Source organism: Cervus canadensis, chromosome 2, assembly GCF_019320065.1.
Source record: "Cervus canadensis isolate Bull #8, Minnesota chromosome 2, ASM1932006v1, whole genome shotgun sequence".
NCBI classification, from domain to species: Eukaryota; Metazoa; Chordata; class Mammalia; order Artiodactyla; family Cervidae; genus Cervus; species Cervus canadensis.
The window spans coordinates 96,836,909-96,864,212 of record NC_057387.1 but is presented as its reverse complement, the minus strand read 5'-3'; the positions used below and the strand labels follow the sequence as shown (position 1 = coordinate 96,864,212).

General features: G+C 53.8%; 2 protein-coding genes and 1 long non-coding RNA gene across 8 annotated transcripts; 2 read left to right on the top strand and 1 right to left on the bottom strand.

Moving 5' to 3' along the window:
* Positions 1-54: 54 nt before the first annotated feature.
* Positions 55-19,767, top strand: IPO13 (importin 13). 5 transcript variants are annotated; one of them, XM_043461565.1, is made up of 20 exons: positions 55-897; positions 2,672-3,408; positions 8,684-8,824; positions 8,915-9,056; positions 9,147-9,313; positions 9,523-9,643; positions 9,730-9,877; positions 10,308-10,489; positions 10,573-10,599; positions 10,777-10,911; positions 11,083-11,226; positions 12,518-12,598; positions 13,108-13,245; positions 13,408-13,504; positions 16,329-16,381; positions 18,578-18,644; positions 18,735-18,793; positions 18,947-19,036; positions 19,322-19,503; positions 19,595-19,767. In XM_043461565.1, exons 1-20 carry the CDS (start codon positions 814-816, stop codon positions 19,689-19,691), a joined length of 2,892 nt encoding a protein of 963 aa, XP_043317500.1. In that variant the 5' UTR covers positions 55-813; the 3' UTR covers positions 19,692-19,767. The 5 variants fall into 5 exon arrangements, 3 of the variants coding, with proteins under 3 accessions (XP_043317500.1, XP_043317501.1, XP_043317503.1); XR_006268173.1 differs by lacking the exons at positions 16,329-16,381; positions 19,322-19,503; positions 19,595-19,767 and having other exon boundaries at positions 18,947-19,029; XR_006268172.1 differs by lacking the exons at positions 18,735-18,793; positions 18,947-19,036; positions 19,322-19,503; positions 19,595-19,767 and adding an exon at positions 14,604-14,770.
* A 1,987-nt stretch (positions 19,768-21,754) lies between these two features.
* Positions 21,755-25,368, top strand: DPH2 (diphthamide biosynthesis 2). Of its 2 annotated transcripts, XM_043461573.1 has the most exons (6): positions 21,755-22,137; positions 22,337-22,449; positions 22,981-23,204; positions 23,403-24,086; positions 24,177-24,353; positions 24,435-25,368. In XM_043461573.1, exons 1-6 carry the CDS (start codon positions 21,991-21,993, stop codon positions 24,557-24,559), a joined length of 1,470 nt encoding a protein of 489 aa, XP_043317508.1. In that variant the 5' UTR covers positions 21,755-21,990; the 3' UTR covers positions 24,560-25,368. The 2 variants fall into 2 exon arrangements, with proteins under 2 accessions (XP_043317508.1, XP_043317509.1); XM_043461574.1 differs by lacking the exons at positions 21,755-22,137; positions 22,981-23,204 and having other exon boundaries at positions 22,371-22,449.
* A 102-nt stretch (positions 25,369-25,470) lies between these two features.
* LOC122437092 lies at positions 25,471-27,213 on the bottom strand. The gene is made up of 3 exons (XR_006268175.1): positions 26,917-27,213; positions 25,767-25,892; positions 25,471-25,602 (listed from the first exon to the last, which is right to left on the bottom strand). It is a non-coding gene; the product is annotated as an uncharacterized LOC122437092 (long non-coding RNA).
* Between the last annotated feature and the right edge of the window lie 91 nt (positions 27,214-27,304).

The window sequence follows — 27,304 nt, the reverse complement described above, 5'->3', positions numbered from 1 at the left end:
TAAGAGAGGGAACCCGGAATGAGTTTCCGCGCAGTTCCGTCGGGCCGTGTCGGGCTGTGCCGGCGGGGTCGGACCAGGGCAGGCGTGGGTCCGGGGGGGACGGCTTCTGAGTTGGCGGTGCCGCGAACAGGCGCTCGGGGCAGCCCGTGCCTCGCTGAGGTCCCCGCCCCGTCCCGGCCGGGCCGGCTCGCCTGTCAGTCACTGGGGCGGAGGCAGCGGCAGTAGCAGGGCCGGAGACGGAGGGTGAGAAGAGAGCGGGCCTGGCCGAGCCGAGGGGACCTGCCACAGCCCCTTAACTCCACGGACTCTTCGCCCGAGACTTGCGAAGCTGTACCCCTGCGCTTCGTTGGACGCCTCCGTAACCCGCGAAGGGCTCTCTCCCCCGTAACCTCCCACCCCCGTGACCTCTTCCTAGAACCCGAGATCTCACTAGGGTGTTGTGGTACAGGCCATCGACCCTGTGACCCCTTGGTTTTCCCCAGGCCTCGCTTTCCTATGACTCCCTCCTCATAGATTCTGGGGACAGAACCCTGATCTACCATCAGGACCCCCGCCGGCAAACTCCTCACTGACGGCTTTCTCCTAGGAGTTCCCCTCAGTGGGTCTCCTCCAAAGAGCACCCCTTTTGGCCTCTGGCTAGCCCCCCACCCTCAACCGAGGTGGGGCGGCCTCGGCAGCCATGCTTGCCCTGGGACCCCTGTCACCCCACCACTTCCTGGGCACCCAAGCCGGAGTCTAGCAGGGGGCCAGCAGCCAAGAGGCTGGGGCAGGAGACAGGTCACGGTCCACCTCCCTGCTGGGGAGGGAGCAAAGATGGAGCGGCGGGAGGAGCAGCCGGGGGCTGCAGGGGCTGGAGCAGCACCAGCCTTGGACTTCACGGTGGAGAACGTGGAGAAGGTATGAGGGCCCTGGGGAGGGGCACTCCCGTGACAGAGCAGAAGTTCTGGGGACTGACACTAATGCCAGGGCCCAGGCCTGGGCTGGGTGCCCGTTGGGATGGTGCCTCCAAAGCACCTGGCGTTTGCTGTCTCTCTGGTCCAGTCCACAGCAATGCAATGGTGTCTTAGGCTATTTTTGGCCTTCCATAGACACCGGTCCTCTGTGGATACTCTAGGGTCTTGGGATGGTCCCTCCAGGGTGCTGATGGTTTAGACCCTCCAGCCAGACTGGCTACTCTCCAGCTCCATGGGAAATGCATGAGCAGTGCAGTAAGAAACCAGGAATGAGGGAGACTTGCAGCTCAGTCCCCAGAAACCAGAGTGATGCTGAGCCATCCTGGCCCTGTTTTATTGAGCAGGGGCTCAGAAAATAATCTGAAACTAAAACAATCTGGGTCGTGTTTTCTCTCTTCCTTGGAGAAGGGTCCTTCGGTTATTGGATGGAGGCCAGACCACTCCCGGGCAGGCGGAAGTAGGGCTGGCCCCTTGGTTTTGTGCTGGATCCAGGGGGCCTGGTCCTGCTGGCAGCTTCAGGGTCCTTCCCTACTCACCTGCCCACATGGCTTCCTGCCATGGCACTCTCAGGCTCCCCCACTGCTCAGTCTGTCTTTTTCAAACTGCTTCTCTATTTCTTTGCTGGGTTCTGCCCCCAGAGGCTGGGAATGTAGAAATGCTTTCCACCCTGGGATGGATGGGGGAGACGGGGCTACCGTGGTGGAAAACGGAATGATTGCAGATACTCATTTGTTATTCTTGAGCCCCGTTTACCATACCCAGTGGTAAGGATGCATCTTTCTGCTTCTGTTCTCTGCCTGCCTCAGCATCCCAAGAGTCCAGACAAGGAACAGTGGCTATAACTGACTGTCAGGGGGTACAGATAGGGCTCAATCTACTTGGATGGAGCCTGCTTGGGGTGAGAGTCCTGTCCTCACTCGTCCACCCCTTTGGGCTGGGCAGTGTTGGCATGGTGGCGCACTGTTCCATGTGCCTCCAGGGAAATAAACCACTGTTTTCCTACTGTGTGAAGTCCTAATGGAATTGGGACCCTGGGGATTTAGCTAGTTGAGAGCTCCAGGCTAGGCATATGCCAGGGCTGCAGGCCAAGACTTCTCTGGACCAGCTTTTTGGACCCTCTTGTGTGCTCTCGGAGGAGTGTTGTCACCCTCCCTTCCAGTTTGTCTCTGCCCTAGGGCTGCCTGGCAAAGTCTTAGTCCTGCTCAGATTTCACAGTGGCTTTGGTGCCAGCATCTGGAGTGACCTAGGGATGATCCTGGGGGAGCTAAATGGAGCTTTTGGGGTAGATGAGAGCAGCTGTGCCTGGGAGGGCTGGAGGCGGGGGGTGGCTCAGGCTGTTCCATGCTCTTCTCAGGCTTAGCTTCTTCCTTATAGAGCCACTCCTTCCACCCAGGCCTTGCCCTTTACCTCAGGTGCTTTTCCTTTGGGGAACTTGGCCTCCTCTTTTGCTGCTTTCCTGCAGAAGGTCACGCTCCCAACCCCTAAGGTTTTGCTATAAAGAGAAGAGGCTATGGTGGAGTGTGGGCAAGTTCAGGCTCTCAAGATACCGGCCGGACCCCAGGTCCACGAAGCACTGCTGAGCCTGAGCTCTCCCTTCCCGCTCAGCCCCCTGGTCAGAAAGAGAGGACAGTTTTGCAGGACCAAGTCATGGCCTATGTTCTGGGCTCTGGCAGGATCCAGAGTGGCCAGCACCTGCTCAGTCTTGTGCTGTCCTGCAGGCGCTGCACCAGCTCTACTATGACCCCAACATTGAGAACAAGAACCTGGCTCAAAAGTGGCTGATGCAGGCCCAGGTGTCCCCACAGGCCTGGCACTTCAGCTGGCAGCTCCTGCAGCCGGACAAGGTGCCTGAGATCCAGTACTTTGGGGCCAGCGCCCTACACATCAAGATCTCTCGCTACTGGAGTGACATCCCTACTGACCAGTATGAGAGCCTAAAGGCACAGCTCTTCACCCAGATCACCCGCTTTGCCAGTGGCTCCAAGATTGTGCTGACTCGGCTGTGCGTGGCACTGGCCTCACTGGCTCTCAGCATGATGCCCGACGCTTGGCCATGTGCTGTGGCAGATATGGTACGGCTGTTCCAGGCCGAGGACTCACCGGTGGATAGCCAGGGCCGCTGCCTGGCCCTGCTGGAGCTGCTGACAGTGCTGCCCGAGGAGTTCCAGACCAGCCGCCTGCCCCAGTATCGCAAAAGCCTGGTGCGGACCAGCCTGGCAGTGGAGTGTGGGGCTGTCTTCCCACTGCTGGAGCAGCTGCTGCAGCAGCCCAGCTCACCCAGCTGTGTGCGTCAGAAGGTGCTCAAGTGCTTTTCCAGCTGGGTGCAGCTGGAGGTACCGCTGCAAGACTGCGAGGCGCTCATTCAGGCTGCCTTCGCTGCTCTGCAGGACTCAGAGCTCTTTGACAGCAGTGTGGAGGCCATTGTCAATGCCATCTCACAGCCTGATGCCCAGAGGTGAGCCGGTCCCAACCTTCCCGGAGATGGACAGCCTGCTTGGCCAGCCACACATCCATCCATCCATCTGTTCAGTAAACACTAATTGAGTACCTACTAGATGCCTGGCCCTATGCTGAATATACAGCAAGGAACCAAACAAGACATGGTCCTTGTCCTTGCGGTTCAGAGAGGGAGACAGACGTTAGACAATAAACCATCCAACGAATTATTCAGTGAAAATATTTGATTCTCCCTTCTTGTTCTCTTAGTCAGTCGCCCAGTCCTGGCTGCTCTGCTCCTGACTATGCTGCATATCTTTTCCATTCCCACTGCCCCCACCCTAGTGTAAGGTGTCCTCATCTCTCTCCCCATATTACCGAGGGGCTTCCTCACCAGTCCCCTGGTTTTCACACTTGTACCTTTCATTGCCCACCCAGCACCCAGAGAAATCTTTTTAACAATGAGGGTCTAATCTTTCCTTTCTGCTCAGAAATTCCCAGTGGCCCCACACTGCTCTTGGGATAAAGTTCAGAATTTTCAATGTGATTCACGAGGGCGAAGCAGAGCATGGCACCCCAGCCTCGTCTCGAGCCATGCTACTTCCTTTCTTCACTCTCACACAAACTTCTCAGTTTCTTGTGTCCCAGGCTCCTTCCAGCCTCTAGACCATCACATGGACTTGTCATATCATCGTTGCCTGATCCGAAACTTTACTTCCTTGGGAAAGTCCTCATGATTTTTAAGACTCAGTTTGGTCTTCTCTATTATTTTATCTCAGTACTCCCAGTGTTTTTCCTTCTTAGCCTGTAACGCAGTTTCATTATAAATTAATGTATGTCTCCCCATTAGTCTCTCAGCAATGTGAGGACAGGCTCTCTGTCATTTTATTTTGTCACATTGTGCCTGGCAGCACTTGGTAGCAATCATTATTTTTTAAACAGAGGAAAAGTAGGAGTTGCCTACTTGGTGAGGGTCAGGGGTGGGAGAGGGTGGAAGGGGAGCAAGTGTTCCAGGCTTCGGGAGATAGAGCAGGGGCAAAGGCATGTAGTGGGCAGCACCACCATAGACTCAAGGAGCCAAAACAAGGTGAGTGTAATGAGATGTTTCCTCAGGAAATGTTGCTTGAGCATCTGTTTATGTGTGGGGTCTAGGCTGACCACAGGGAGCCTAAAGATGGATAGGTTGATTTCTGCAAGTCAAGAGCTCAGAATCCAGGAGACACATGGATGGGCAAGTGCAGCCTACGCGATGGGTGCTCTAATGGAGGGAGCAGGTTGCCGTCAGAACTGAGAGGAGGCATTTAACCCAGTGTGAGGGTATGAAGGGCTTCCCAGAGGAGGTGCCAACTGAGCTGTGCTTTGAAGGCTGTGTAAGAGTTAGCCAGATGGAGGTGATGGACATGGGGAGGACGTTTCAGACTGACGGAAGAGTCCAAGCAAGAAAGGGTGTGAGAGAGCCTGGCGAGTGGGTGTGATTAAACAGCAAAGTGTAAGGGCCAGTGGTAGGAGACCTAGACCCGCATCATCAAGGCCTTGTTGACCAGGCTTAAGATTTTGGTCTTTGTGCTGAAGAGGATGTAATAAGAGAAAATGGCATGATGAGATTTTTGGTATAAGTTGGGTTGGCTGGGGCAAGCCTGGAAGCCTGATACTTCACATTTCAGAGAAAAGACTTTGAGAATGCTCAGCAGAGCCAGAGGAGGAAATACCATTGAAAGGGATGGCCTGGGGAAGTGGCTGGTGGCTCTAGCCTTGGCATTAGTCATGTTTGTGTTTGAATCCCATATGATTCACTTCCTAGATCTGAGACCTTAGATAAACCACTTTTAAGCCTCAGTTTCTGTTATCAGTAAAATGGATCATTATACAGAGTTTAAATAGAAGAATGTGCCCAGGGCCTGACCCTGGTATTCTGGGAATATTTTGGTATGAAGATTCAATAAGAGAATGTTTGTGAGAGCTTGACATCGCATTAATGGCGGTTACTAGTATTTGGTATCATGATTGCTTTGGCAGTTAGTGTGAGCCCTTTCCCATGGCTTCTCAGCTTTTCCACCTTAAGGTGGGTACTAAGTCCTAGGTCAAAGCCTTTCTTGGCTGGCTAGGCTCAGACAATTGGTGGCTAAGGGGAATTGGCAGGGCCAGTGCGTGGGTGATGTGAGGTGTCCTTGGATACACCCAGGTTTACCCGCCTAGCCAGTCTCGAGGGCTTTGGCAGGTAATTGATGCCTCTGCTCCTCTGAACGAATGAGCAAGCAAGGAGCCAGTGAGGGAACCTATAGCCTCCTGAGCGCCCATTGGCTGCAGCCCCCTTGGTTGCTTAGCAACTCTCCCCATTTTCTCAGCTCTGCTCCCAGAGCTCTAATTGCAGGTCTGGGCTGAGCTCAGTGTGAGTGGCAGCCAAGGAGTCCCAGCAGCTCTGCCCCGGCAGCTCAAGCTGACCAACAGGAGCCAGGCCTTTTGAACCCAGGCTCAGCTGTAGTGTTTTAAAGACATCCTCTCTATCTCCCTCCCCCAAACCTAGAAGCCTCGAGGCCTCAGGTGCATTCTGTTTGTTCACAGGTCTCAGGCACAGGTGTCCGGGTGGTAGGAAATCAATGGAAGAGTTTCCTCTATGGGTGGACTGCATCCAGCCTGGAGTCAGTGTTTGGGCCTTGCTCTGTCTAGTCCATTTCCTAACTTTGGCTTGAGAAAGTCATCTTCAGTGGCTTTGAATTTTGGGTCATCCAGCCACTCCCCAGGTGTCCTGACGTTGGCTCTCTCCTTGGCTGAGCTTGCACTCAAGTCACCATTTTCCCACCCCATCCACAGCTGCTGCTGTTTGCCTGGCTCTCTCTCCTTTGAAAAAACTTTTTTCCTGAGATTTGTTTTTCATCCTGGGAAAGCTTGTTGCTGGGGGGCTGGAGAAGGGAAAAAAGATGAATTAGACAGGCTCATGGGAGCTCCCATCAGTTAGAATTTGAGATATGTACTGAGAGCTGCATAGATCCTTTGAGGAAATTCAGGTTGGGCCCTGAAACAGAAGCAGACCTATAGCAGTGCACGGGGCTGTCTTAACTTGGAATCTGTCACTGTTTGCTCTGTGACCTTGAGTAACGCTCTGACCTCTACTGGGCTATATTGTCCTTGATTTATCCCGTTATGAGGCAGAGATGAGACAAATTAAGAACTTTGATTACCTACTGTGTACATGAATTTTGAAGATGTGAGGGAGCCTTGGAATTCAGTGAGGATGCTGTGGGGGTAGGGCACTACCTCCTGCTGCCATCTCAGCTACTGGGCAGCTCATGGGCCATGGCCTTGGCCCTGCCCCTACTCATTGTGCCGGAGTCTGGCCTGAAGGTGCCCATTGTCTTGTGGTGCAGCCCGTGTCAGGGCCATGAGACAAGCCATCCCCGCCGTCTCCAGGCCACACCCTCTGGAGCTGTCTCTGGGCTGCGGGTAATCTGGTATGAACGTCTTGTCCCACCAGAACCGGGATGTGGAGGCCAGCATCCTGGACTGGTTGCCTCTTGTCCTTCTCATCCTTTGCCTAAGGTTACCTTGCTGGGGCTACCTCCTAGCAAGCTGCTTGGGGCAAGTCCAGATAGAACTCCTTCTGGATTTTCGGTACTGCCTCCCCTCCATAGATTGCTATGGTGACACTATGATTGGCAGTAGAGGGATTTCCCGCCCCCCCCCACCCCCGCCCCGGAGAGTATCCCTCTGCTTAGTCTTGTCTCCACAGAGCAGGCAGCTGGGGATGGAGCTAGCCTTCTCTCAGTCTCCTTTGTATATTCTGCTTCCTCTGCTCCTTCCTTAGGGATCACTGTGCTTCAGTGCTCTGGCTCAGACCCTTTTCTCATTCAGCACTTACGCATGCACACATGCTAAGTCGATTCAGTCGTGTCTGACTCTTTGCGACCCTACGGACCATAGCCCACCAGGCTCCTCTGTCCATGGGATTCTCCAGGCAAGAATACTGGAGTGGGTTGCCATGCACTCCTCTCATTCGACACTTAATTCTTGGTCACTTTCCATCTATTCCCATAGCTGTTTGCTGATGATTCCAAAATCTATGCCTCTTGCTCTAACCTCTCCATTGGGCTTTAGGTTTTTATATCCAGTTCTCTCTGAACACTTCTACCTGCCTATTTCCCTGGGTACCTCTGATTCAGTATGCCTAACACTGAACTTAATACATTCTGGCCTCCCTTTAAATTTATTACTGTCCCCATTCATCGTCTCCTCCAGGTCTCAGTAATATTTCCACCAGGGAGACTTGTTCTTGACTCTTAGCTATCCTCCTATCCCTGTTTTATCTCTGAGTTCCCTCTGAGTTCATTCCCTCCCTTACTGCCACCAGACTCCTTAGGAGTTAGGATTTGGAGTTAGGAGTGGAGGGTGGGGGTTGATGCTGTCGGCAGCTGTTGCTGTCTCCTGAAGTTTTTAACAAGACTCTTCTGTCTTACCTCTCCTGTCTCCTATCCTCGTTCAATCTCCCCTGATACTGATGGTATTAGTTTCCTACAGCTGCCATAATAAGGTACCACACCCTGGCATATGCGACAGAGATCTATTGTCTCACAGCTATGGAGCTTGGACGTCTGAAATCAAGGTCTCAGCTCCCTCTGAAACCTGTAGGAGCACCCTTCCTTGCCGCCTCCCAGCTTCTGGTGCTTTGCTGGCAATCTTTGGTGTTCTCTCGGCTTGCTGCATGATTCCAGCCTCTTCCTTTTTTGTCACATGTCATCCTTCCTGGAGGTCTCTGTCTTCACATGAATGTCTTCTTTCAAGAACATCAGTCATATTGTATTAGGGCCACCCCCCTACTCTCTGATCTAATCTGCAGTGACCCTGTTTCCAAATCAGGTCACATTCTGAGCTACTAAGGTTAGGGCTTCAACACATCTTTTTTGGGGAAACAGTTCAATCCATAGCTGTCTTATTCTCTGGCCCCCCAAAATTTATTTGTCCTCCCCACATGCAAAACACATTCACCTCATCCTAACTTCCCTAAAAGTCTTAAGCCATTCAAGCATCAGCTCTAAGTCCAACTGGAGGACACAGGTCCAGCCACACTTTCTTTTTGTATGTCCTTTCCAGAGTTCTCCTGGAGGTCTCTGACCTAAAGGTATTCCCAAATTGGGCAACGTCAAACCTGCCACATAGGCCTCGCCCCGACCTCTTTCTTGCTTTGGCTTTGATGTGGAAAGTGGGTCTTTGATGGACAACAGAGAGATTGTGCCTTTCTCCCAAAGCTGGTGGGGGATGGGCAGACAGTTCTGATGCGTCTCCTCACCCTCTGCCTCCAGGTACGTGAACACACTCCTAAAACTCATCCCACTGGTGCTGGGACTGCAGGATCAACTGCGACAGGCAGTACAGAATGGGGACATGGAGACCTCCCACGGCATCTGTCGCATTGCTGTGGCTCTGGGCGAGAACCACTCCCGGTGAGGAGAGGGGCAACTGCAGGTGGGATAGCAGGACCCTCAAAGAAGTAAGGGAGGTAGAAGGACCTCCCCATGTCTTCTCCCTCCCAGGGCCTTGCTGGACCAGGTGGAGCACTGGCAGAGCTTCCTGGCCCTCGTCAACATGATCATGTTCTGTACGGGCATCCCTGGCCACTTCCCTGTCAACGAGACCACCAGCTCCCTGACCCTCACTTTCTGGTACACACTGCAGGTGTGTCACGAGACCTTCAGGGGACCTGGGCCGTGATGGAAGAAGGGGGTCATGGCATCTGTGGCTAACTCTCCTCCCTGCTTCTCTCAGGATGACATTCTGTCCTTTGAGGCAGAGAAACAGGCTGTGTACCAGCAGGTGTACCGGCCAGTCTACTTCCAGCTGGTGGATGTGCTTCTGCACAAGGCCCAGTTCCCTTCTGATGAAGAATATGGATTCTGGTCCTCAGATGAGAAGGAGCAGTTCCGAATTTACAGGTGACGCTAGCAGGCCAATCCTAGCTCTAAAGGGAGTCCTGAGATAATGAAGGCAGTGAGGGGAGGGGCCCAAGGCCAGGTTCCATGAATCCTGGGCCTCGCTTCTCTGTTCTCTAGGCACTTTGGCGGGGCTATGAGGGAACTGGGGTGGGCTCCCGTGCTTGGGAGAGGCATCCAGGCAGTGTATAAGGCCTTCATCTGCTTCTTAGGGTGGACATCTCAGACACGCTCATGTATGTCTATGAGATGCTGGGGGCCGAGCTCCTCAGCAACCTCTATGACAAGCTGGGCCGTTTGCTCACCAGCTCAGAGGAGCCCTACTCCTGGCAGGTACCTCCCCAGCCTGATTCCCTCAGCCCTCCCAGATCTGTCACATCCTCCTCCTCAGCCAAGCCAGTAGCATCCTCTTTCCCCAGCACACAGAGGCCCTGCTCTATGGCTTCCAGTCCATCGCAGAGACCATCGATGTCAACTACTCTGATGTGGTGCCTGGGCTCATTGGCCTCATCCCACGGATCAGCATCAGCAACGTGCAGCTGGCAGACACCGTCATGTTCACCATTGGTGAGACTTGCCCCACACCCTTGAGCACATCCCCAGAGCCACAGCACACATACCCAGCCCACTTGCTGGGTCCTGTCCAAAGTGGGAGACATAAGTGCGCACACACACAATCAGAAACTGCAACCAGTTGACTGTTCTGGCATGTGTAGGGGTCCTTGATACAGTGCGCTGAGCTGCAGTTCAGTGAGGCTAGTTCGTTGCCACTGCAACATGGCGTGGGGCCTCTTCCGAGTAACTCCTTCCCGCTTATCATCAGTAAGGTCGTGTTTGATCCCGTATGTGCGTATTTGCTCATCCCATATTCTGAACACACAGCACTCTCTCTGCTCAGCAGCTCCAGCTCTACCCTGCCAGGAGATGTGCCTGCCTTGCAGGGACCTGGCACACAGCCAGCCTGGCCTGCCTCAGATGTCTTCCCTTCTTCCCCCAGGAGCTCTATCTGAGTGGCTGGCTGACCACCCCGTCATGATCAACAGCGTTCTACCCCTTGTGCTGCATGCCTTAGGCAATCCCGAGCTCTCTATCTCTTCTGTGTCCACCCTCAAGAAGATCTGCCGAGAGTGCAAGTATGACCTGCCGCCCTACGCTGCCAACATCGTGGCTGTCTCCCAGGTATCCCAGGGCACTGGGTGCACCTGGGCCTCAGGGCACAGTCTGCCCCGCACTGACACCATGTTCCTTCTCTTTATCCCTAGGATGTGCTGATGAAACAGATCCATAAGGTGAGTTCATAAGTTTCTAGGGGGCTCGGCTGTTTGAGGTATTGGGGGGATCTGAAGAAATCCTGTCTTCTGCCTTTGTGCCTTATTCTCTGTTCTTGGAACCTTCCCCAAGTGGTTCATTCTTCCCACCCACAACCAGGTGTGTCTGGGACTGACCCTCCATGTTCTGCCCCACAGACGAGCCAGTGCATGTGGCTCATGCAGGCGCTGGGCTTCCTGCTATCAGCCTTGCAAGTGGAGGAGATCCTTAAAAACCTGCACTCGCTCATCTCACCATATATCCAGCAGCTGGAGAAGCTGGCAGAAGAGATAGTGAGTGAACTGTTGCACGTGCGTGTGTGTGTATGTGTTGTATGTGGCGGCAAGCAGCAGTGGGTCTCTGGGGCTGCCCTTTGTGTGGGCTGTGGCTTAGCTGCTGAGGGGTGGGCTGGAGCTGGCAGTCAGGGCTGGGAGATCCAGAGCTTGGTTCCCTTCTCCCCATAGCCTAATCCTTCCAACAAGCTGGCCATTGTCCACATCTTGGGGCTTCTCTCCAACCTCTTCACCACACTGGACGTCAGTCACCATGAGGATGATCATGAAGGCCCTGAGCTCCGGAAGCTGCCAGTGCCACAGGGACCTAACCCCGTGGGTGATGTTGTCATTGCCACCCCCTCCCCACCCTGTGGGAATGTCATAGTCACCCCTGAACTCTATGGGTAATGTTGTCATTGTTTCCCTGGCCTCATGGGGCATGATGCATTTGGTCCTTTGACCCTGTGAATGACCCTCCCACTGCCCCCTGCTCTGTAGGGAGTGATGTCATTGTCTCACTCAGTCCTGTGATGATGTTGTCTTTGTTCCTAGCCTAACTGGGGTGGTAGTATAGTGTTTCCTTCTCCCCATGGGGGACACTGACATTATACATCCTAAGTGATGTAATTATGGTACCCTGTTTAACCCCCAACTCTATGGGGCCTTCTACTTCAGCCTTCACCGTCCTCTACAGGCACTCAGGATGCTACCTACTCCACATATAATAGTTCTTGCCTTTGAGTGGCTTTTGGTTTAGAGGAAATACATATAAACAGATTGTCACAAAGCACTGTGATAAGTGCTGTGGTAACTTGGGCACAGGACGTTGGGGTGACTACTTATGAGCTGTTTAGTCTGGGACAAGCCTCAGCTGCCCATTCAAAGCTACGAACATCGGGATATCTGATGCTCATCTTATAGAACTGTGCTGAACAGCAGGTGTAGTCTTGATTAAAAGTACTTTGCATACTGTAGAACTCTGTACAGATGCGAGGCGCCGCTTTAGCCATTGTTCCAAGTACCCCTCCAGTGTTTTCTCCTGGAGAAAAGGTAGCCACAGTATCCTGGTCCCTCTGCTCAACTCCCCACCCCAGTGTCGGTCACCCTTTTGGCTCCAGACCAAACCAAAGCCACTGTCCTCCCAAAGAACCCCTCCTCCTTCTATGGTAGTCATCATCCCTCCTTCCCTCACCTCCCAGGACCTCTGCTCCACCATAAGCTGCCTGTATCTACGCATCCCTTGGGGCTCTCTACCGTAAGCCTATCTGGGTGAGACAGCATCTCTGCTTCTTCAGGGGCTGGTCCATAGGCCTTTGGCACTAAAATGCTTTTACTGAGCCGAAGTAGATAGGGAGTGACTTTTTAAAAAGATTACAAAGTTTTAATAGTCTTCTGAAGCTTGCAGTTTGAGGCTTCCTCTAAGATGATCCCTAGAATTCAGGGTATCTTTGATTCATGGGGGTTCAGCAAAGCACTCCTTCCCCAGGGTCCTGTGTACCAAGTCTTCAGCGTGCAGTCTGGGGTAATAGGTTTGAAACTCCTGGCCTACCTCCAACTACCAAGTAGTCCTTCTCGGGTGGGTGAGAGTGGTATGGGGGCACCTCACTTCTTCCTGTGTCTTCAGGTGGTGGTGGTACTGCAGCAGGTCTTCCAGCTTATTCAGAAGGTGCTGAGCAAATGGCTGAATGATGCCCAGGTGGTAGAGGTGAGTGCTGACCCTTGCCATCAGCCCCCATGGTGACTCTGCTCAGAAATGGAGCTTCCACCACCTCAGCTTGCTATGATCTGGAGGAGGTGAAGGAGACGAATCCTACCTCATGGATGCTCAGAATCTCTGGGGAAGAAACTTCCTGGTGTCACAAGAAATGCTGCACCCAAGGCTGTGATGCTGGGGCTGAGTGACAGTCAAGGATCCATTTTAGCATCCAGCACCTGTCTTGGTTCCATCCAGTTCAGGAGTTTCTCGCTATTGTTGCTCCCTGAGAGGCCGTGGTGGAGATGTGAGGAGCTGGAGTTACGTTACAGAGTTCCATCCTCAGCCCCTCTGAGAAGGGCCTTTCAGCCTCTTGCCTTCCAGGGTGAGGGTCAGACTAGCCTATCTTCCAGGGTTCACGCAGCCAGGCAGGGGTGGTGGGTAAGGGCCCTTTTTTGGGCCTCCGTTCTGTTGCATCCAGTGGTGACCTGCTGACCAGGCCCCCTCTTCTTTCTTCCCAGGCAGTGTGCGCTATCTTTGAGAAGTCCGTTAAGACGCTGCTGGATGACTTTGCCCCCATGGTGCCACAGCTGTGTGAGATGCTGGGGCGGATGTACAGCACCATCCCCCAGGCCTCCGCTCTTGACCTCACTCGACAGGTGGGCCTTTATCCCAGGCAGAGATCTGACCCAGGGATTGGGCGGATGGGTGGAGTAGGGTGGATGGTTGCTCTGGCAGGAGTCCTCGCCTGCATTCCAGGGACGCTGGCCTGTCGTGGTGGGCCAGGGCCTCTGCTGACCAGCACTCCCTGCTTTTTGCAGCTGGTCCATATCTTTGCTCATGAGCCTGCCCACTTTCCCCCCATTGAGGCCCTCTTCCTGCTCGTCACCTCCGTCACACTCACCCTCTTCCAGCAAGGTAGGTCCCGACCAGGGTCTCTGCTGCTGCCGCCACTGCCACTGCCTCTGCTTCCCTGACCGGGGAGCCACAGCTGCCCACTCTGTTCTCCTCTCTCCCCTGAGTTGCACATGGGTTTTGATGGGAAAGTAATGGGATCAAGCACAGCACAGTTGTCACCTTACAGATAGTTGACACCTTAGGTGGAAGTGGACAAGAGAGTGAATGATGTCTTCTCCTGGGCTCAGGGCCAGGCCGGATGTGGGGGAAGGTGGGGCTGGAAGCTCTAAGGGTGGCTGGCTCCATTTCCTTTGGGATAGATTGAAAGCTGACAAGAACATGGGCTTCGAAGTCAGCTAGACCTAGATTCTAAGCTCATCACCACCAACTAGTTGTGTGACCTTGGGCAAGTCACATACCTTTTCAGAGCCTTTGTTTCGATATCTGTGAAATGGGGATGTCAGATACTTGCTAGGATTGTTAATAGGTATTAAAGTAGCATCTTTCGGGCCCCTGGCTTGGGGATTTTGCACATGATGTACTCACAGAGTGCTGGTTCCTTTCCCTGCATTGAGACTCATTCCTTTCTAGGCCAGAAGCCTTTGGCTGTGACCCCAGCCCCCCAGTCACTACGGCCCTCTGCCTGAGAGAAGTTGGGAGTGGGGGGCTCCAGGCTTCCCCTGCTGCCTAACCCAGGCTTCTCACTTGGAGAAGAAACAACGTTGTTCCGTCAGCCACCTGAGTTTGCCTAGAGTCACGCTCACAGGCTTGAGGCTCACCAGGAGTCTTAGCTGGAGTCAGAGTGCTCTCTGCTTCTGTCCTCAGTATTTGGTCCCCTGATGCTGACCTCTGCTCTGGTGGACCATGGGTTGTTTCCAGAGTGGGGAGAAATCTGAGCCAGAACCCGGATGTGGTCCTCCTCAGCCTCACCTCCCCCCGCCCCCTCCACGGCCACTGTTCATCTGGATCGCCTCAGCAATCTTCTGACTGGTTTCCCTGGCATCTGCCCTTCTCCAACCCGTTCTGCACCCAGCAGCTGTAATATTTTTTATAAGACACAAATCTGAGCACTTTGCCCTACCCGGCTTAAGGCCTTTCCGTTGCTCCCCGTCACCCTCAGGTTATGGTCCCCACTGCCCGCCACCACATGACATAGACCTGCATACTTCTCATCGGTCATTCCTGAACGGCTTCAGCAGTCCAGCCACCCTGATATTTCCCCCATCATGTCCCCTTTGATCTCTGTACCCTGCTCCTCTGCCTGGATTGCCCTGTGCCCTTCACTGGGTGAGCTCTCTCTCCTCCATGCCTTACCCCTGCATCAGTCCTCGGAAGCTTCTCTAAGGCAGAGCTGGGTGCTTCTGACCTTGCGCCAGAACTGCATGGGCACGCACCGCTGATACAGCGTTGATCACACTCAGTAAGCAGCTTCCAGACTGCCTCCCTCCCTGGACTAAGCCCCTCAAGGGCAGGCTTGGGTCTCTTCTGAATCTCTCAGAACAAGGGCAGCAGAGACCAGACACCAGACATTGTTGAAGAAAGGAGGCAAGGTCTCCTGGCTCTTGGAGCCTTTCTTCCTCACTGTCCAGCCTACCTCTAGCAGGGCGCTGAACCTCAAACCTGCCATCTACAGGGACCCCAGGCTTGGGTACGTTGGGCCTCACTTTACAGGACTTGCCCCCTCAGTTTAGGGGGCAGATGTGGAAGGGACAGGCTTTATCAAGCGCTTCTCACAGCCTGAAGGAATTAGGGAAGAGATGATTACCGACTTGAGAGTCAGGGAAACTGAACGTGGATGGCTTGCACAAGATCACACAGCTGCTTCGTGGTATCTCAGGCAGGGGTTCCCACAGCGTCTCCCCCTGAGAGTGGGGCGGCCAGGCAGGGGCTCCAGGCCACGCCTCGTCCTTGCTGAAGGTGTCATCAGAACTGGAGGCAGGACAGTGTCCAGCATCCTACTTGTTGGGCCTGTTGGTTGTCTTACAGGACAGGCTGCCCCCCTCACCTGCTTCGCTGTCCCAGTCTTGCCATACCTTCCTCGGGCTCTGCCCTCCCACTGCACCGTGGGGTGGCACTCTGACTGGTTTCCCTTTCTTCGTGCGCCCAGATGGTGGGAGGGGGTCGTCAGCCCTGAGCCTGGCTCTCTGCTGAGTCTGCGTCCATGCGGAGGGGCATTGTGGGCGGGGCTCTCATTTTTGCCTCATCATGCAGCTCCTTCCCCTGGGCCTTGACTGGCCAGCCCCACAGCATATCAGGCACTGCCGAACCCAAGAAGGAGTCTTCTGGATTAAGAGAACCCTGTAGATTCCTTTCTTTGGTTAGACCAAGAGCCCTAAGGGCAAGGAAGGGAGCGGACACCTGCTCAGACCATGATGCCCGGGAAGGGCTTTCAGCCAGGCCTCCCATGGCAGTACCAAGGACCAATCTCCCGCCAGCCCTGCCCTCCTTTTGATGATGAGTGATGGGGAGGTATGTGATCAGAAGCAGTGTAGGGCCACTGCAGTATGCCAGAGGCCACAACAAGAGTGTGGGGGCTGTTTGTCCAGCTACATGGTGGCCAGCATTGCTCAAGCACTGCAGGGTCCCTTGGGGACTGACCTGAGGAGGAGTAGGTGGAAGGCCCCTTGGGAGGGAGCTGGGGCAGACCGTCCTTCACTTTGCCGTCTCTTTCTGTTGGGCTTCTCCCAGTTCATGGTTTTTGTATGTTTTGTTTCTTTATCTTGCTTCCTGCTGCTCATGTGCCCCCACGCTGTCTCCCTGCAGGCTCTCAGTCCCACATAACTATATGAGGTTGAGTTGCTGTTTGTATAATTTTTTCTTAAGTTCCATCTTTATTATATTTTAGGGCCCAGGGATCATCCTGATATTGTTGATTCATTTATGCAACTCCTGGCACAGGTGTGTTTTAGTTTTATTCATTCACGTTCTGTTCTCTCTCTTTCTCTTTCTCTTATGTTGAAATTCAATTTAAGCCTATTTTTAGCTTTCTGTTGACAAATTTTTTTTTTCTGTTCAGTTGAATAGAGTTTCTTCATCTGTTTCCGTGGAAGTTGACAATCCAACATCCTCCTTTAGTGCCCCTTTGCCTCAACTAGCTCAGTCCTCCACAGAGACCAGGGAGAGGCTGATCCTGAAGGGAGGGAGCTGGGCTGGCCTGAGGGGTGGGCATGGGAGGGGGTGGTAACCGTGCCCAGCAGCTCCTGTGGGCCCGAAGTGACCAAAGGGCTCAGGGCCAGGACCGGAGTGGAAGGGCCTGGGGTTCGCTGTCCCTGTGCTCCTGCGGGGAATGGCCTGCCTCAGTGCCCCCAGCCTGCTCTTGAGAGGTAGGCTGGGAGGAGCTCCGAGGGAGGGGCCAAGCTGAATGTGCTGCAGTGGAGCCCAGAGCTGGGCTGTCGCTGGGCTGCCGGACAGGTCCTGCTGCTGCTGGGAGGTGGGGTGCTGGCTCCATTGCGAGATGTGTTTGGTGTGTGTTCAAGTGTGTCGGAACTGACTCGCGTGTTTTGAGTCCGGTTTGGGCAGGGAACAGAAATCACATGGCTGCTGTAAGTAGTATGTGTGTTGTTCTGAGTGTCAGAATAAGTGTGTAGTTGTCATGAGCCTGTGCACTGATGGGTGTGGTGTGCTGACGTGCGTCAGACATGGACGGAGTTTGAGTGGCGATGTTTGTTGGAGGTGTGTGTGTTGGGCTGTGGGAGTGCGTGTTATGGGGGGTAGGAGTATATGTGGTAGTGGTGTGTCCGTATGAGGGGTTGTATGTTTGGGGAGATGCGTGTGTCAGGTTGTGGGGATGTGGGGTTAGTATGTGTGTCAGGGAGCTCCTGTGAGTTGGGGGCTCCTATGGGTTGGGGTCCATGATGTGTTTCTTTGTTTAATCACTCCACAAGTATTTTTTCAGTGTGTTATACGTGCTTGATCATGTGGTAGGTGCTGAGAGTGTAATGGTGAGCAAAAGCAGACACGGTTCTTACCCTCTTGGAACTTACAGCCTAGTAGAGGGGGTGTAGGAGAAGGGGGAATGGACAGTGTGCTCTGGGCCTGGGTGGACATGTGTGTGAGGGTGTATCTTTGGGGCGAGGACATTTGAGTGTGGGTGTGCGTGGGGAGAGTGCACATGTTGGAGAACTGGGTAGGATGAGGGCATGGGTGTGTGGACATGGTTTGGGGATACAGGGTTGGGGTGGGATGTGAATGTGTAGCAAGGGTGTGTTGCAAATGGGGAGAGTGGTGTACACAAGGGATGTGATTGAGGTGTGATAGAGGGTAAGTGGGGCATTTTAAGTGAGGGGGCATGTGGGGCTGTTTGCGCTTGAGTGAAAATGAGGGAGTGGAAGGTATATGAAGGCTGGAGCGTTGGGGGTTGATGTGGAACGCACTGGGGGGCTGCTGGGGGACAGCAGTGCTTGATGACTGTGGGAGCTGTGCAGAGCATCTCCTGTGACCTGAGGGTGTGCCATTCGTGCCTTGGTACCACTTGGGGTGAGCTCTCAGCCCCTAGACTCCATCTGCTTCCCCTAACATGGCAGCCCTGGCTCCTGGGCTGGGTATGGATGAGAAGGGCCCGGACACAGGCTGTCCTGGGTGAGAGATGGGGCCATGGCTCCTCTTCCTAAGCTGAAGAGTTTCTGAGGAATGCAGGCAGGACACAGGAGGGGGGCTGTGAACTGGGCTCCCTGTCCAGCTGCCATGTCTGCCCTGTTAACAAATCAAGGGGGCCTCAACTGCCTCTGTGAATCAAAGTGAAGTCACTGCTGGCAACCTGGAGCCTGCAGGAGGTCTGGCTCTGGTGGTGGGGGGTGGGGTGGGGTGATGTGTTTGCTCGGGGGTGACTGGGGCCCAAGCTGTGGCATTATGACTCCCAACCTCTCTCATGCACATGTACGTTCATGTACACATACACATACAAGGCATCCCTTGGCTGCTCCCCTCCTGACATACTGAACTCTGGAGTGGTCTCGTTCCCCAGAGATGGCTGGGTGGCTGGTTTTGGCAGCCTTCACTTGTGGTGTGTGAGGTTGGGGCCTGGGTGGCAGGTGAGTGGGAGGATGATTCTTAAGAGTCGACTAGGGCTGGGCTTACCAGCTCCACCTCCTGCAGGCTCTGAAGCGGAAGCCAGATTTGTTCCTATGTGAACGACTGGATGTCAAAGCTGTGTTCCAATGTGGTAAGTGGGGTGCCAGGTGGACAGGTGGGCCTGGGGCCCCCTCGGGAGGATCCCTGAGCCCCATCTGATCTGCCTCTGCCTCTCTCACAGCTGTGCTGGCCCTCAAGTTCCCCGAAGCACCTACTGTCAAGGCCTCCTGTGGCTTCTTTGTGAGTCCCTTGCTGACCCCCAACCCCCCCCGCCATCCTTATACCCAGCCCACCCTGCCCAGGACTCTGTGGGGTAGGGGTTTGGTGTGCTGGCCTTGTCTCCAGGGAGACGGGGAGAGAGTGGGGGCTGACAGGCCTCTCTACCCTCTGTAGACAGAGCTGCTGCCGCGGTGTGGGGAAGTAGAAACTGTGGGAAAGGTGGTACAGGAGGATGGCCGTATGCTGCTCATAGCAGTGCTGGAGGTGAGACGGAGCGGGTGGGGGAGGGGGTTTGGGGATGGGGTGGCCCGCACTGCTGAGGCAGCTGCCCTCCTGGGAAGCTTGCACCTTGGTTCCCTAAACTCTGTTTCTTCATCAAGTAAATGGCTGGAAGTCTTTAGGTTGCTGTGAGGATCAGCTATCATGTGTCAAGTAGCACTCATCATGTGCACTGTGGCTGAGGAACTGCCCGGGAGTGGGTGGTGTGGCTGGGCTCTCTTGCTGCAGACGGGGCAAGGCCCTGATGTGCTGAGAACCCATCTCCCTCAGGCCATTGGGGGCCAGGCCTCCCGCAGCCTCATGGACTGCTTTGCCGACATCCTATTTGCTCTGAACAAACACTGCTTCAGCCTCCTGAGCGTGTGGATCAAGGAGGCGCTTCAGGCACCTGGCTTTCCCTCCACCCGCCTCAGCCCGGAACAGAAGGACACCTTCAGCCAACAGATCCTTCGGTGAGCAGAGCTGGCAGGGCCTGGGCTTGGGTCGCGGGGAGGCGGAGGCCGTGGTGGATGGTGCTAACTTGCTCTCCCTTCTCTCCTTCAGCGAGCGAGTAAACAAGAGGCGGGTGAAGGAGATGGTGAAAGAATTCACACTGCTGTGCCGGGGGCTACATGGCACAGATTACACAGCTGACTACTGAGGGGCGCCCCCGTCCCACCCACACCTCCTCCTCACCTCTCCTTGTCCCCAAAGAGTAAACTTGAACCCTCACGGCACGGCTGTCTCTGCTTCCTTTCCACTGCCACCACCACCTAACTGGATGACCTCAGATGACCTGGGGGAAGGAGGGGAGGATGCCTGGGCCCAGGCCTTGGTAGGGCATGATGGAGCCAACCTTTAGCTTTTAGAGTGCAGGGGGCACTGCTACAGCCAAGCTGCCTAGACTGGAGCCATCCAAATACTGCCCTTGCCCTTGGGGTAGGTGGGGACTGCAGTAGTGTCAGCAACCTGCCCCCCAAATTAAATTAGTCCCAGTGTTTATGCATGCATACACTTATTTAACCACCAGTGCTGAATACTAGACCACTAATTGTGCCATGCCTTGTTCTGTCTGAACAAAGGCTGATCTAGTCCATAGCAACCATACTACTCACTAAACTGGGAGAATGGACCCAGTGAGGAAGGCTCTGTGGAGGAAGTTTCATTTCTGAGGGCAGTGGGAGGTTTCCTAGGTAGAGGACTTGGGGCCTTGGACTGGAGGTGAGGTGAGGCTGGGCTCATTTGGGAGGGAAGAAATGGAGAGTGGCTTTAAATTCCAAGGTGGGTTTCTTGTGTGGGGTTATGGAGGCACCCAAAACTTACACTTGGTTCAGGAGAGGTATAGAAAGCAGGGCTGAGTAGGTGGGAGAGGAGGTATGGTGGCCCCCAGAGGAAGAGGAAGGCAAGCCCTAGTGTTGTCTGCAAAACCATAGCTCCCCACCACTGTGGTACCTGACATGATGGGCAGGGCTTGGTCAGGACCAAGGACAGCTCCTGGCCTGCTATTGCTCTGGTCCCATATTCTCTCCCTTTCTGTCTCAGCCTCCTGCCTCTCAGGCATCCCAGCCTTCTCAGTAAGATTGGAGCAGGACTGGGTTTTCCTCACTCCCAGGCTTGAGCCATGAGTGTCCTTGGAGGTGATAGGAGAACTGGTTATTCCCATGTTTGTCTCAGTCTTTCTCCTGTTTTCCCAATCTCTGCAAGTTCTGTGTCCTACATTCTTCATCCTCATTCAGTCTCTTCCCACACCAACCAGCATCAGGCTCTCTTTCATGTCATTCCCTGAAGTTACTCTGTCCTCTTTCCCTTACCCCTCCTCCACCCCATTCACACCTTTTGATTTTTTTCATTTCTCCTGGGGTATGTGGAGATGTTTCACATTTTGTCCTTTTGTTCTATAGCATGACACTCAGGTGTCTTCTTCCTCCCGGTCATGACCAAATGTGACATTATATATATATATAAAACCTGGAAGAATGTAAAGGGTGTAAAGAACAAGTTTCCGAAATCAGACCTGGGTTTGATACTGATTGTGTCACTGACTTGCTGTGTCTTATTAGGCCGTTAGCCTCTTTGAACCACAGTTTCATCATCTGTAATATGGGCCAGATCTTACTCCAAAGACTAAACTCAGAACGTGAGTCCCTGGTGAACAAAAAGTGCTCAATGTCTGCCTAATCGACAGACTGCTCTGAGGGTAATAGCGGATGATTTCAGTACATGTGCTATGCAGAGGACTGCTTTATGAAGTTTTATATCTAAATTAATTTGCCCCCGCAATTCTATTAAAAGTACTACTGTTACAACCCCATTCCGAGGAAACAAGTCATAAAGACGTTGAATAACTTGAGTAAGTAGCTACGTGGCATAGCCCAATATTCAAACCCAGGCAGTTTGGTACTTAACTTAAAAATTATGCAATGCCACCTCCCAAGGTGATAGAGTGCACGGGAAGTCCTTACCAGTGTAAGCGGATAGGAACTGCTCAAACTGGAGTAGTAATTTTCAGGCAATCGGTGTGTTTGAGGGGGCATGGGGCTGAACCGGAAGACCAGAGCCAGGAGACGAGCGCCAGGAGAACCACAACACCCACAAGGCTCCGCTCTTTCTCTGAGGCACTTCCGATTGGCTTCAGGCTCGGAGGCCGACCATTGGTTCTCGGGATGGCTTGGCGGGGATTGGCGGTGCAGGTTTTAGACGGATATGATTGCCGTCAGTCCCGCCTCAAACACTCGGAAGTAGTCTCCGGGAGGCCCATGTGTTGTGGTAAAGCAGAGAAACAGGAGTTGCTGTGGGAGAGGGGCTGGCTAAAGGGCTTAGGGCGGACTGACTCCCAGCGCCTCCCCGCCCACCGTCCCCACCAGTCGATTCTGACTCTTTGAGGGCTGGTTTTGAGCCCACGGGGCCTGAAGCTGACTGAGGGAGGTTCCCATTGCCTGCCGCCACCCAGATTGTGCCTCATGGAGTCCACCTTCAGCAGCCCTGCGGAGGCGGTGCTGCAGCGAGAGGCAGGCTCTGCCGGGCTGCGCACTCCACTTGGAGACCTGGACCGGGTGTACGAGCTGGAGCGAGTCGTTGGATTTGTCCGCGACCTGGGGTGTCAGCGGGTGAGGGCATGTTGGGGAGCGGATGGGTCTGCCAGAGGATTGGGATCTTGGGGTAATTTTGTGAGCCTGGGAATGGGGGGAGATGCTTCGCTGGGTGGAGGGGCTTGTTAGGTTAGGTCGGGACTCCCGGAAAGGTTTCGCTTGAAGACACCCTCGGTGCAGGAGAGGCTGTTCCTGACTCCATGGTACATGCTTACAGGTGGCCTTGCAGTTCCCTGACCAGCTATTGGGAGATGCTGGGGCCGTGGCAGCACGACTGGAGGAGGCTACCGGGTCGAAGATGTTCATTCTGGGAGACACAGCCTATGGCAGGTGTGAACTTGAGCTTGCGTATTGAGGGTGAGGTAGGGATCCAGGACTGAGGGGCATTTCTCCTTTATGACAGTGTCTGGCCTCAGTAGCTTTGTTTCTCCTTCATGATGATGATTCCTTTCCTGATACTAGCTCTTCTTAGTGACACTGTCTTTTCATTTTATTTTTAATTGGAGGATGAGATGGTTAGATGGCATCGCCGACTCAATGGACATGGGTTTGGGTAAACTCCAGGAGTTTGTGATGGACAGGGAGGCCTGGTGTGCTGTGGTTCATGGGGTCGCAAAGAGTCGGACACGACTGAGCAACTGAACTGACTGAATAACTGCTGAACAATATTGTGTTCATTTCTGCCACACATCAACATGTATCAGCTGTAGTTTAACATACGTCCCCTTCCTCTTGAACGTCCCACTCAGCTCCCACGCTGTCTTTTCATAACATGGTTTTCTTTACTGACCACATTTTCCATTGATGACAGCAATACTTTTCTCAATGAGAACCTCTCTCCTGATGGTATCTCCCCTGCAGCTGCTGTGTGGATGTACTGGGTGCTGAGCAAGCTGGAGCTCAGGCCCTTGTACATTTTGGCCCTGCCTGCTTAAGCCCTCCTGCCCGCCCACTGCCCGTGGCCTTCGTCCTCGGTCAGCGATCTGTGGCCTTGGAGCTCTGCGCTAAGGCCTTTGAGGCCCAGAACCCAGACCCCACAGCGCCTGTGGTGCTGCTCAGTGAGCCAGCCTGTGCCCACGCCCTGGGTGAGGGTTTTGCCTGTGCATGTGGGTAGGGTGGGCTGACCAGTTTGTGCCTTAATTTCCCCATTTCAGTGCACTTCTGTGGAGTTCTCCACATGGGCTGGGCCCCAACCTCTCCTTTTGGGTCCCATTCAGTCTCCTGGGGATGAGGGGCATCCCATTTTACCAGGCCCCAACCCTGACACCACCTTCTTCTTCCAGAGGCCTTGGCCACCCTTCTGCGCCCACGGTATCTGGACCTGCTTGTCTCCAGCCCGGCTCTTCCCCTGCCAGCAGGCTCCCTCAATCCAAAGCCTGAGCCCCTGGAGCGTTTTGGGCGCCGCTTCCCTTTGGCTCCAGGGAGGTGTTTGGAAGAGTATGGTGCCTTCTATGTGGGGGGCTCTGAGGCCATCTCTGACCCTGACATTGACCCAGACCTAAGCCGGCTGCTTTTGGGCTGGGCACCAGGGCGGCCCTTCTCCTCCTGCTGCCCAGACACAGGCCGGACTCAGGATGAAGGTGTCCGGGCTGGGCGGCTAAGAGCACGTAGACGCTATCTGGTAGAGAGGGCCAGAGATGCCCGTGTGGTGGGGCTGCTGGCGGGCACGCTGGGTGTGGCTCGACACCGGGAGGCCCTGGCACACTTGCGGAACTTGACACAGGCTGCTGGCAAGCGTAGCTATGTGTTGGCCCTTGGGCGGCCCACGCCTGCCAAACTTGCCAACTTCCCTGAGGTGGACGTCTTTGTGCTGTTGGCCTGTCCTCTGGGTACTCTAGCCCCCCAGCCTTCTGGCAGCTTCTTCAGGCCTGTATTAGCACCATGTGAGCTGGAGGCTGCCTGCAACCCTGCATGGCCACCTCCAGGCCTGGCTCCCCACCTCACACATTATGCGGACTTATTGCCTGGTGAGTGGTGGGGGCACTGCCTAAGCTAAAAACACTTGGGGCATGAAGTTGGGGGGCCCATATGAATCCTTTTTTTCCCCTCCCTTCCAGGCTCTCCCTTCCACGTGCCCCTCCCTCCACCTGACTCAGAGCTGTGGGACGCCCCAGATGTGTCACTCATTACTGGGGATCTCCGACCCCCACCTGCCTGGAAGCCATCAGATGATCCTGGGTGCTCAGCGCTGACCCCGAAGCCCTCCCTGGAGCTGGCTGAGAGCAGCCCTGCAGGTGAGTGTGGCAGATCTCCACTCCCATCTGAACCCTTCCCCCCTGTTCAGGTCATTCAGCCTCAACCCCCTCCCTCTGCAGCCTCATTCCTTAGTTCCCGGAGCTGGAAAGGACTGCAGCCCTGCTTGGGTCAGACGCCGGTGACTGGAGCTGTAAGCGGAAGACGAGGAATTGCCATCGCCTATGAGGATGAGGGACACAGCTGATAACATGTGGGACCAGAGCCACAGGTGGACTTAAGACCTTTAGTGCTCCCTGCACCAACCTCACTCTTCTGCCAGGATCCTTGAAGGAGCCTCTCACTGAGGCAGCCCCTCAATGAGGACAGGGTCCAGCTCTGTCTTATCTTGTCCTTTCCTGGCACTGGCACAAGGCTTAGCCCATACTGGCTTGGTAAAGGTCTGTTGTTTGACTGACGAGGGAACAGCTTTAGGTCTTCCCTGAAGCCTCTGGGCCATCTGTTCTCCTGGGAGCAACCCAAGACCTCTGGCCAATCCAAGTTCCTGCTGTGCAGTTGAGGGTCTGTCTTTTTCAAAGGCAGGTGCTAGATGTTTTAGACCACGGTTTTTCAGCCTTGGCACTGTTGATGTTTTGGGCCAGATAATTGTTTGTGATGGGCTGTCTTGTGCATTGTAGGATGTTTAGCATCATCTCTGGTTTCTGCCCAATAGGTGCCAGTAGCATACCCCTCTCCAATTATAAACAGAAATGTCTCCAGATGTTGGTAAAAGTCCCCTAAGGGGGCAAAAGCATCCACAGTTGAGAATCAACTGGTCTACGCTTATGCTACACAATACATGTGGCTGTCAAACATAAATTTGAATTAAGATTAAAAGCTCAGTTTCTCAGTCACACTAATCATATTTCAGTACTCAGATAACCACATAAGAGGACAGCACAGCTAGAAGACATTTCTATCACTGCAGAAAGTTCTGCTGGGCACTGCTGGTCTACACTGACTCCAATTTGTTTCTCAGGGAGGTCACAGAAACTTGAATAAACCAGATAATTTTTCTCCTTGTTTTCTTTTTATTCATCAAATACTGCCAAGTCCTGAACAGGTCCTGTGGGTTGAGATCTGAATTATATTTGATAGGAGTCCTGTCCTCACAGTGTAGCTGAGAAGAGAGGCAGCTAAAAAGGCAGTTACCACAGGGTGAAGCAGTATTCTTTATGAGGAAGGAAATCCCCAGGGGCAGCTGGAGCCCAGAAGAGGCTTTTCAGAGAGAGTGTTACCTCAGCTGGATCTCTTGAAGGGGGAAAAAAAAAAAGAAGTAATGGAGTGAAAAGGACATTTGGACAAAGGGTACACCAAGCTCAAACACACAGCATAGACCATCATTGTGGGTACTTCAAGCAAAGTGGAGTTGCTAGATCCTAAGGGTTTAGAGGGGTGAAGTGAAAATGACTCACCTTAGTTCTCTGCATTTGCTGAAAAATCTCGACATATTGGCACTGTCCCCCTGGTGGCTCAAATGGTACAGAATCTGCCTTCAATTCAGGAAACTGGGGTTCAATCCCTGGATCGGAAAGATTACCCTGGAGAAGGGAATGGCTACTCATACCATATTCTTGCCTGGAGAATTCCATGGACAGGGAAGCCTGGCAGGCTACAGTCTAGGGTTCGCAAAGAATCAGACACAACTAACTAACACTGTCAGGGTGTTGTGATTTCTGCCTTCAAGGATTGCACAGTCTACTGGTAGAGGCAGTTCTGTAAACTGATCGTGGTAACTGGGAAAAGGTAAGCACCAGTTGTGTATTCTACAAATATGGATTGAACACCAGGGTGTGCCCAGCAGTGGAAATCAGCAGTGGGTTTAGGAATCCTTTCATGGTTGCTTACATTTTTGTGGTGGAGAAGACAATCAGAACAGTATGTAGAATGGTGATAAGGGCTATGGAGAAATATAAAGCTGGGAAGGAATGTAAGAGAAGGGGCTACAGTATTAAACAGGATGATCAGAGAAGACTTTTTGAAGGTGAACAAAGACTGAAAGAAGTTTTGAGTGAACCATGTGAATAATTAGAAGAAGCAGAGGGAACAAGTGCAATGCATTGAGGGTATGATGGTGTTCAAGAAATAGCCAGGAGGCCAGTGCAGCCACTGGAAAAGACCCTGATGCTGGGGAAGGTTGAGGGCAGGAGGAGAAGGGGACGACAGAGGATGAGCTGGTTGGATGGCACCATTGACTCAGTGGATGTGAGTTTGAGCAAATTCTGGGAGATAGTGAAGGACAAGGAAGCCTGGTGTGCTGTAGTCCATGGGGTCGCAGAGTCAAGACTTAGTGACTGAACAACAGGGCAGCCAGAGGAGGGAGTTAGTAAGAAACTATTGGGCAACGAAATCAGGGTGAGAGGCCTGGTAGACCATTATAAGGACCATGGTTTTCATTGCGAGGGAAAGGGGAGCCACCGAGGTATTTGAGTGACATGATCTTACTAAAGTTATAGAAGCATCGCTAGGGTGGCGGGAGACCATAGAGCGGACGCATCCCCCTGCCTCTGGCTAGGGAAAGCTTCCTGTTAGAACGTATCTTAAGATCATTAGGTGTTGGCCGACCTTGGGGTGAGCACAAAGAAACGTGCTTCAGGCAGAGGAAACAGCATGAGCTCAGTGAGGGACGGAGCAGACACCCTCGCGAGCTGGGTGGGACGGTCAGGGAGGAGGCCCGCGAGATCAGCATTGGCTTGGAGACTAAGCTAGGGCGGCGGTGAGCAGGCTCGAGTGGAAAGCAGAGCTGGTGGGCCGGAGCTGGGTGGAGTGTCCGGGCGTACAAGAGGGAGCGGCCCGACCCTAGATGGACCGGCCAGGCAACGATCGAGGTATTCGGCAAGAAAGGTTTCGGGCCGCGAGACTACAATCACCACAATCCTCTGCGCCTGCAATTCCGGCGTCGCCAAATTCCTAGACCGCTGGCGACTGAGCGCCGGGACCGACGTAAGGTCAC

Bases quoted from the DNA above. Each gene is read 5' to 3' on its own strand.
- IPO13 (XM_043461565.1), top strand. From the start codon at position 814: ATGGAGCGGCGGGAGGAGCAGCCGGGGGCTGCAGGGGCTGGAGCAGCA. The intron at 9,314-9,522 runs GTGACGCTAGCA...TCTGCTTCTTAG, and splicing joins GAGCAGTTCCGAATTTACAG to GGTGGACATCTCAGACACGC. The intron at 9,644-9,729 runs GTACCTCCCCAG...CTCTTTCCCCAG, and splicing joins AGGAGCCCTACTCCTGGCAG to CACACAGAGGCCCTGCTCTA.
- DPH2 (XM_043461573.1), top strand. From the start codon at position 21,991: ATGGAGTCCACCTTCAGCAGCCCTGCGGAGGCGGTGCTGCAGCGAGAG. The intron at 22,450-22,980 runs GTGTGAACTTGA...TCTCCCCTGCAG, and splicing joins GGAGACACAGCCTATGGCAG to CTGCTGTGTGGATGTACTGG. The intron at 24,087-24,176 runs GTGAGTGGTGGG...CCTCCCTTCCAG, and splicing joins TTATGCGGACTTATTGCCTG to GCTCTCCCTTCCACGTGCCC.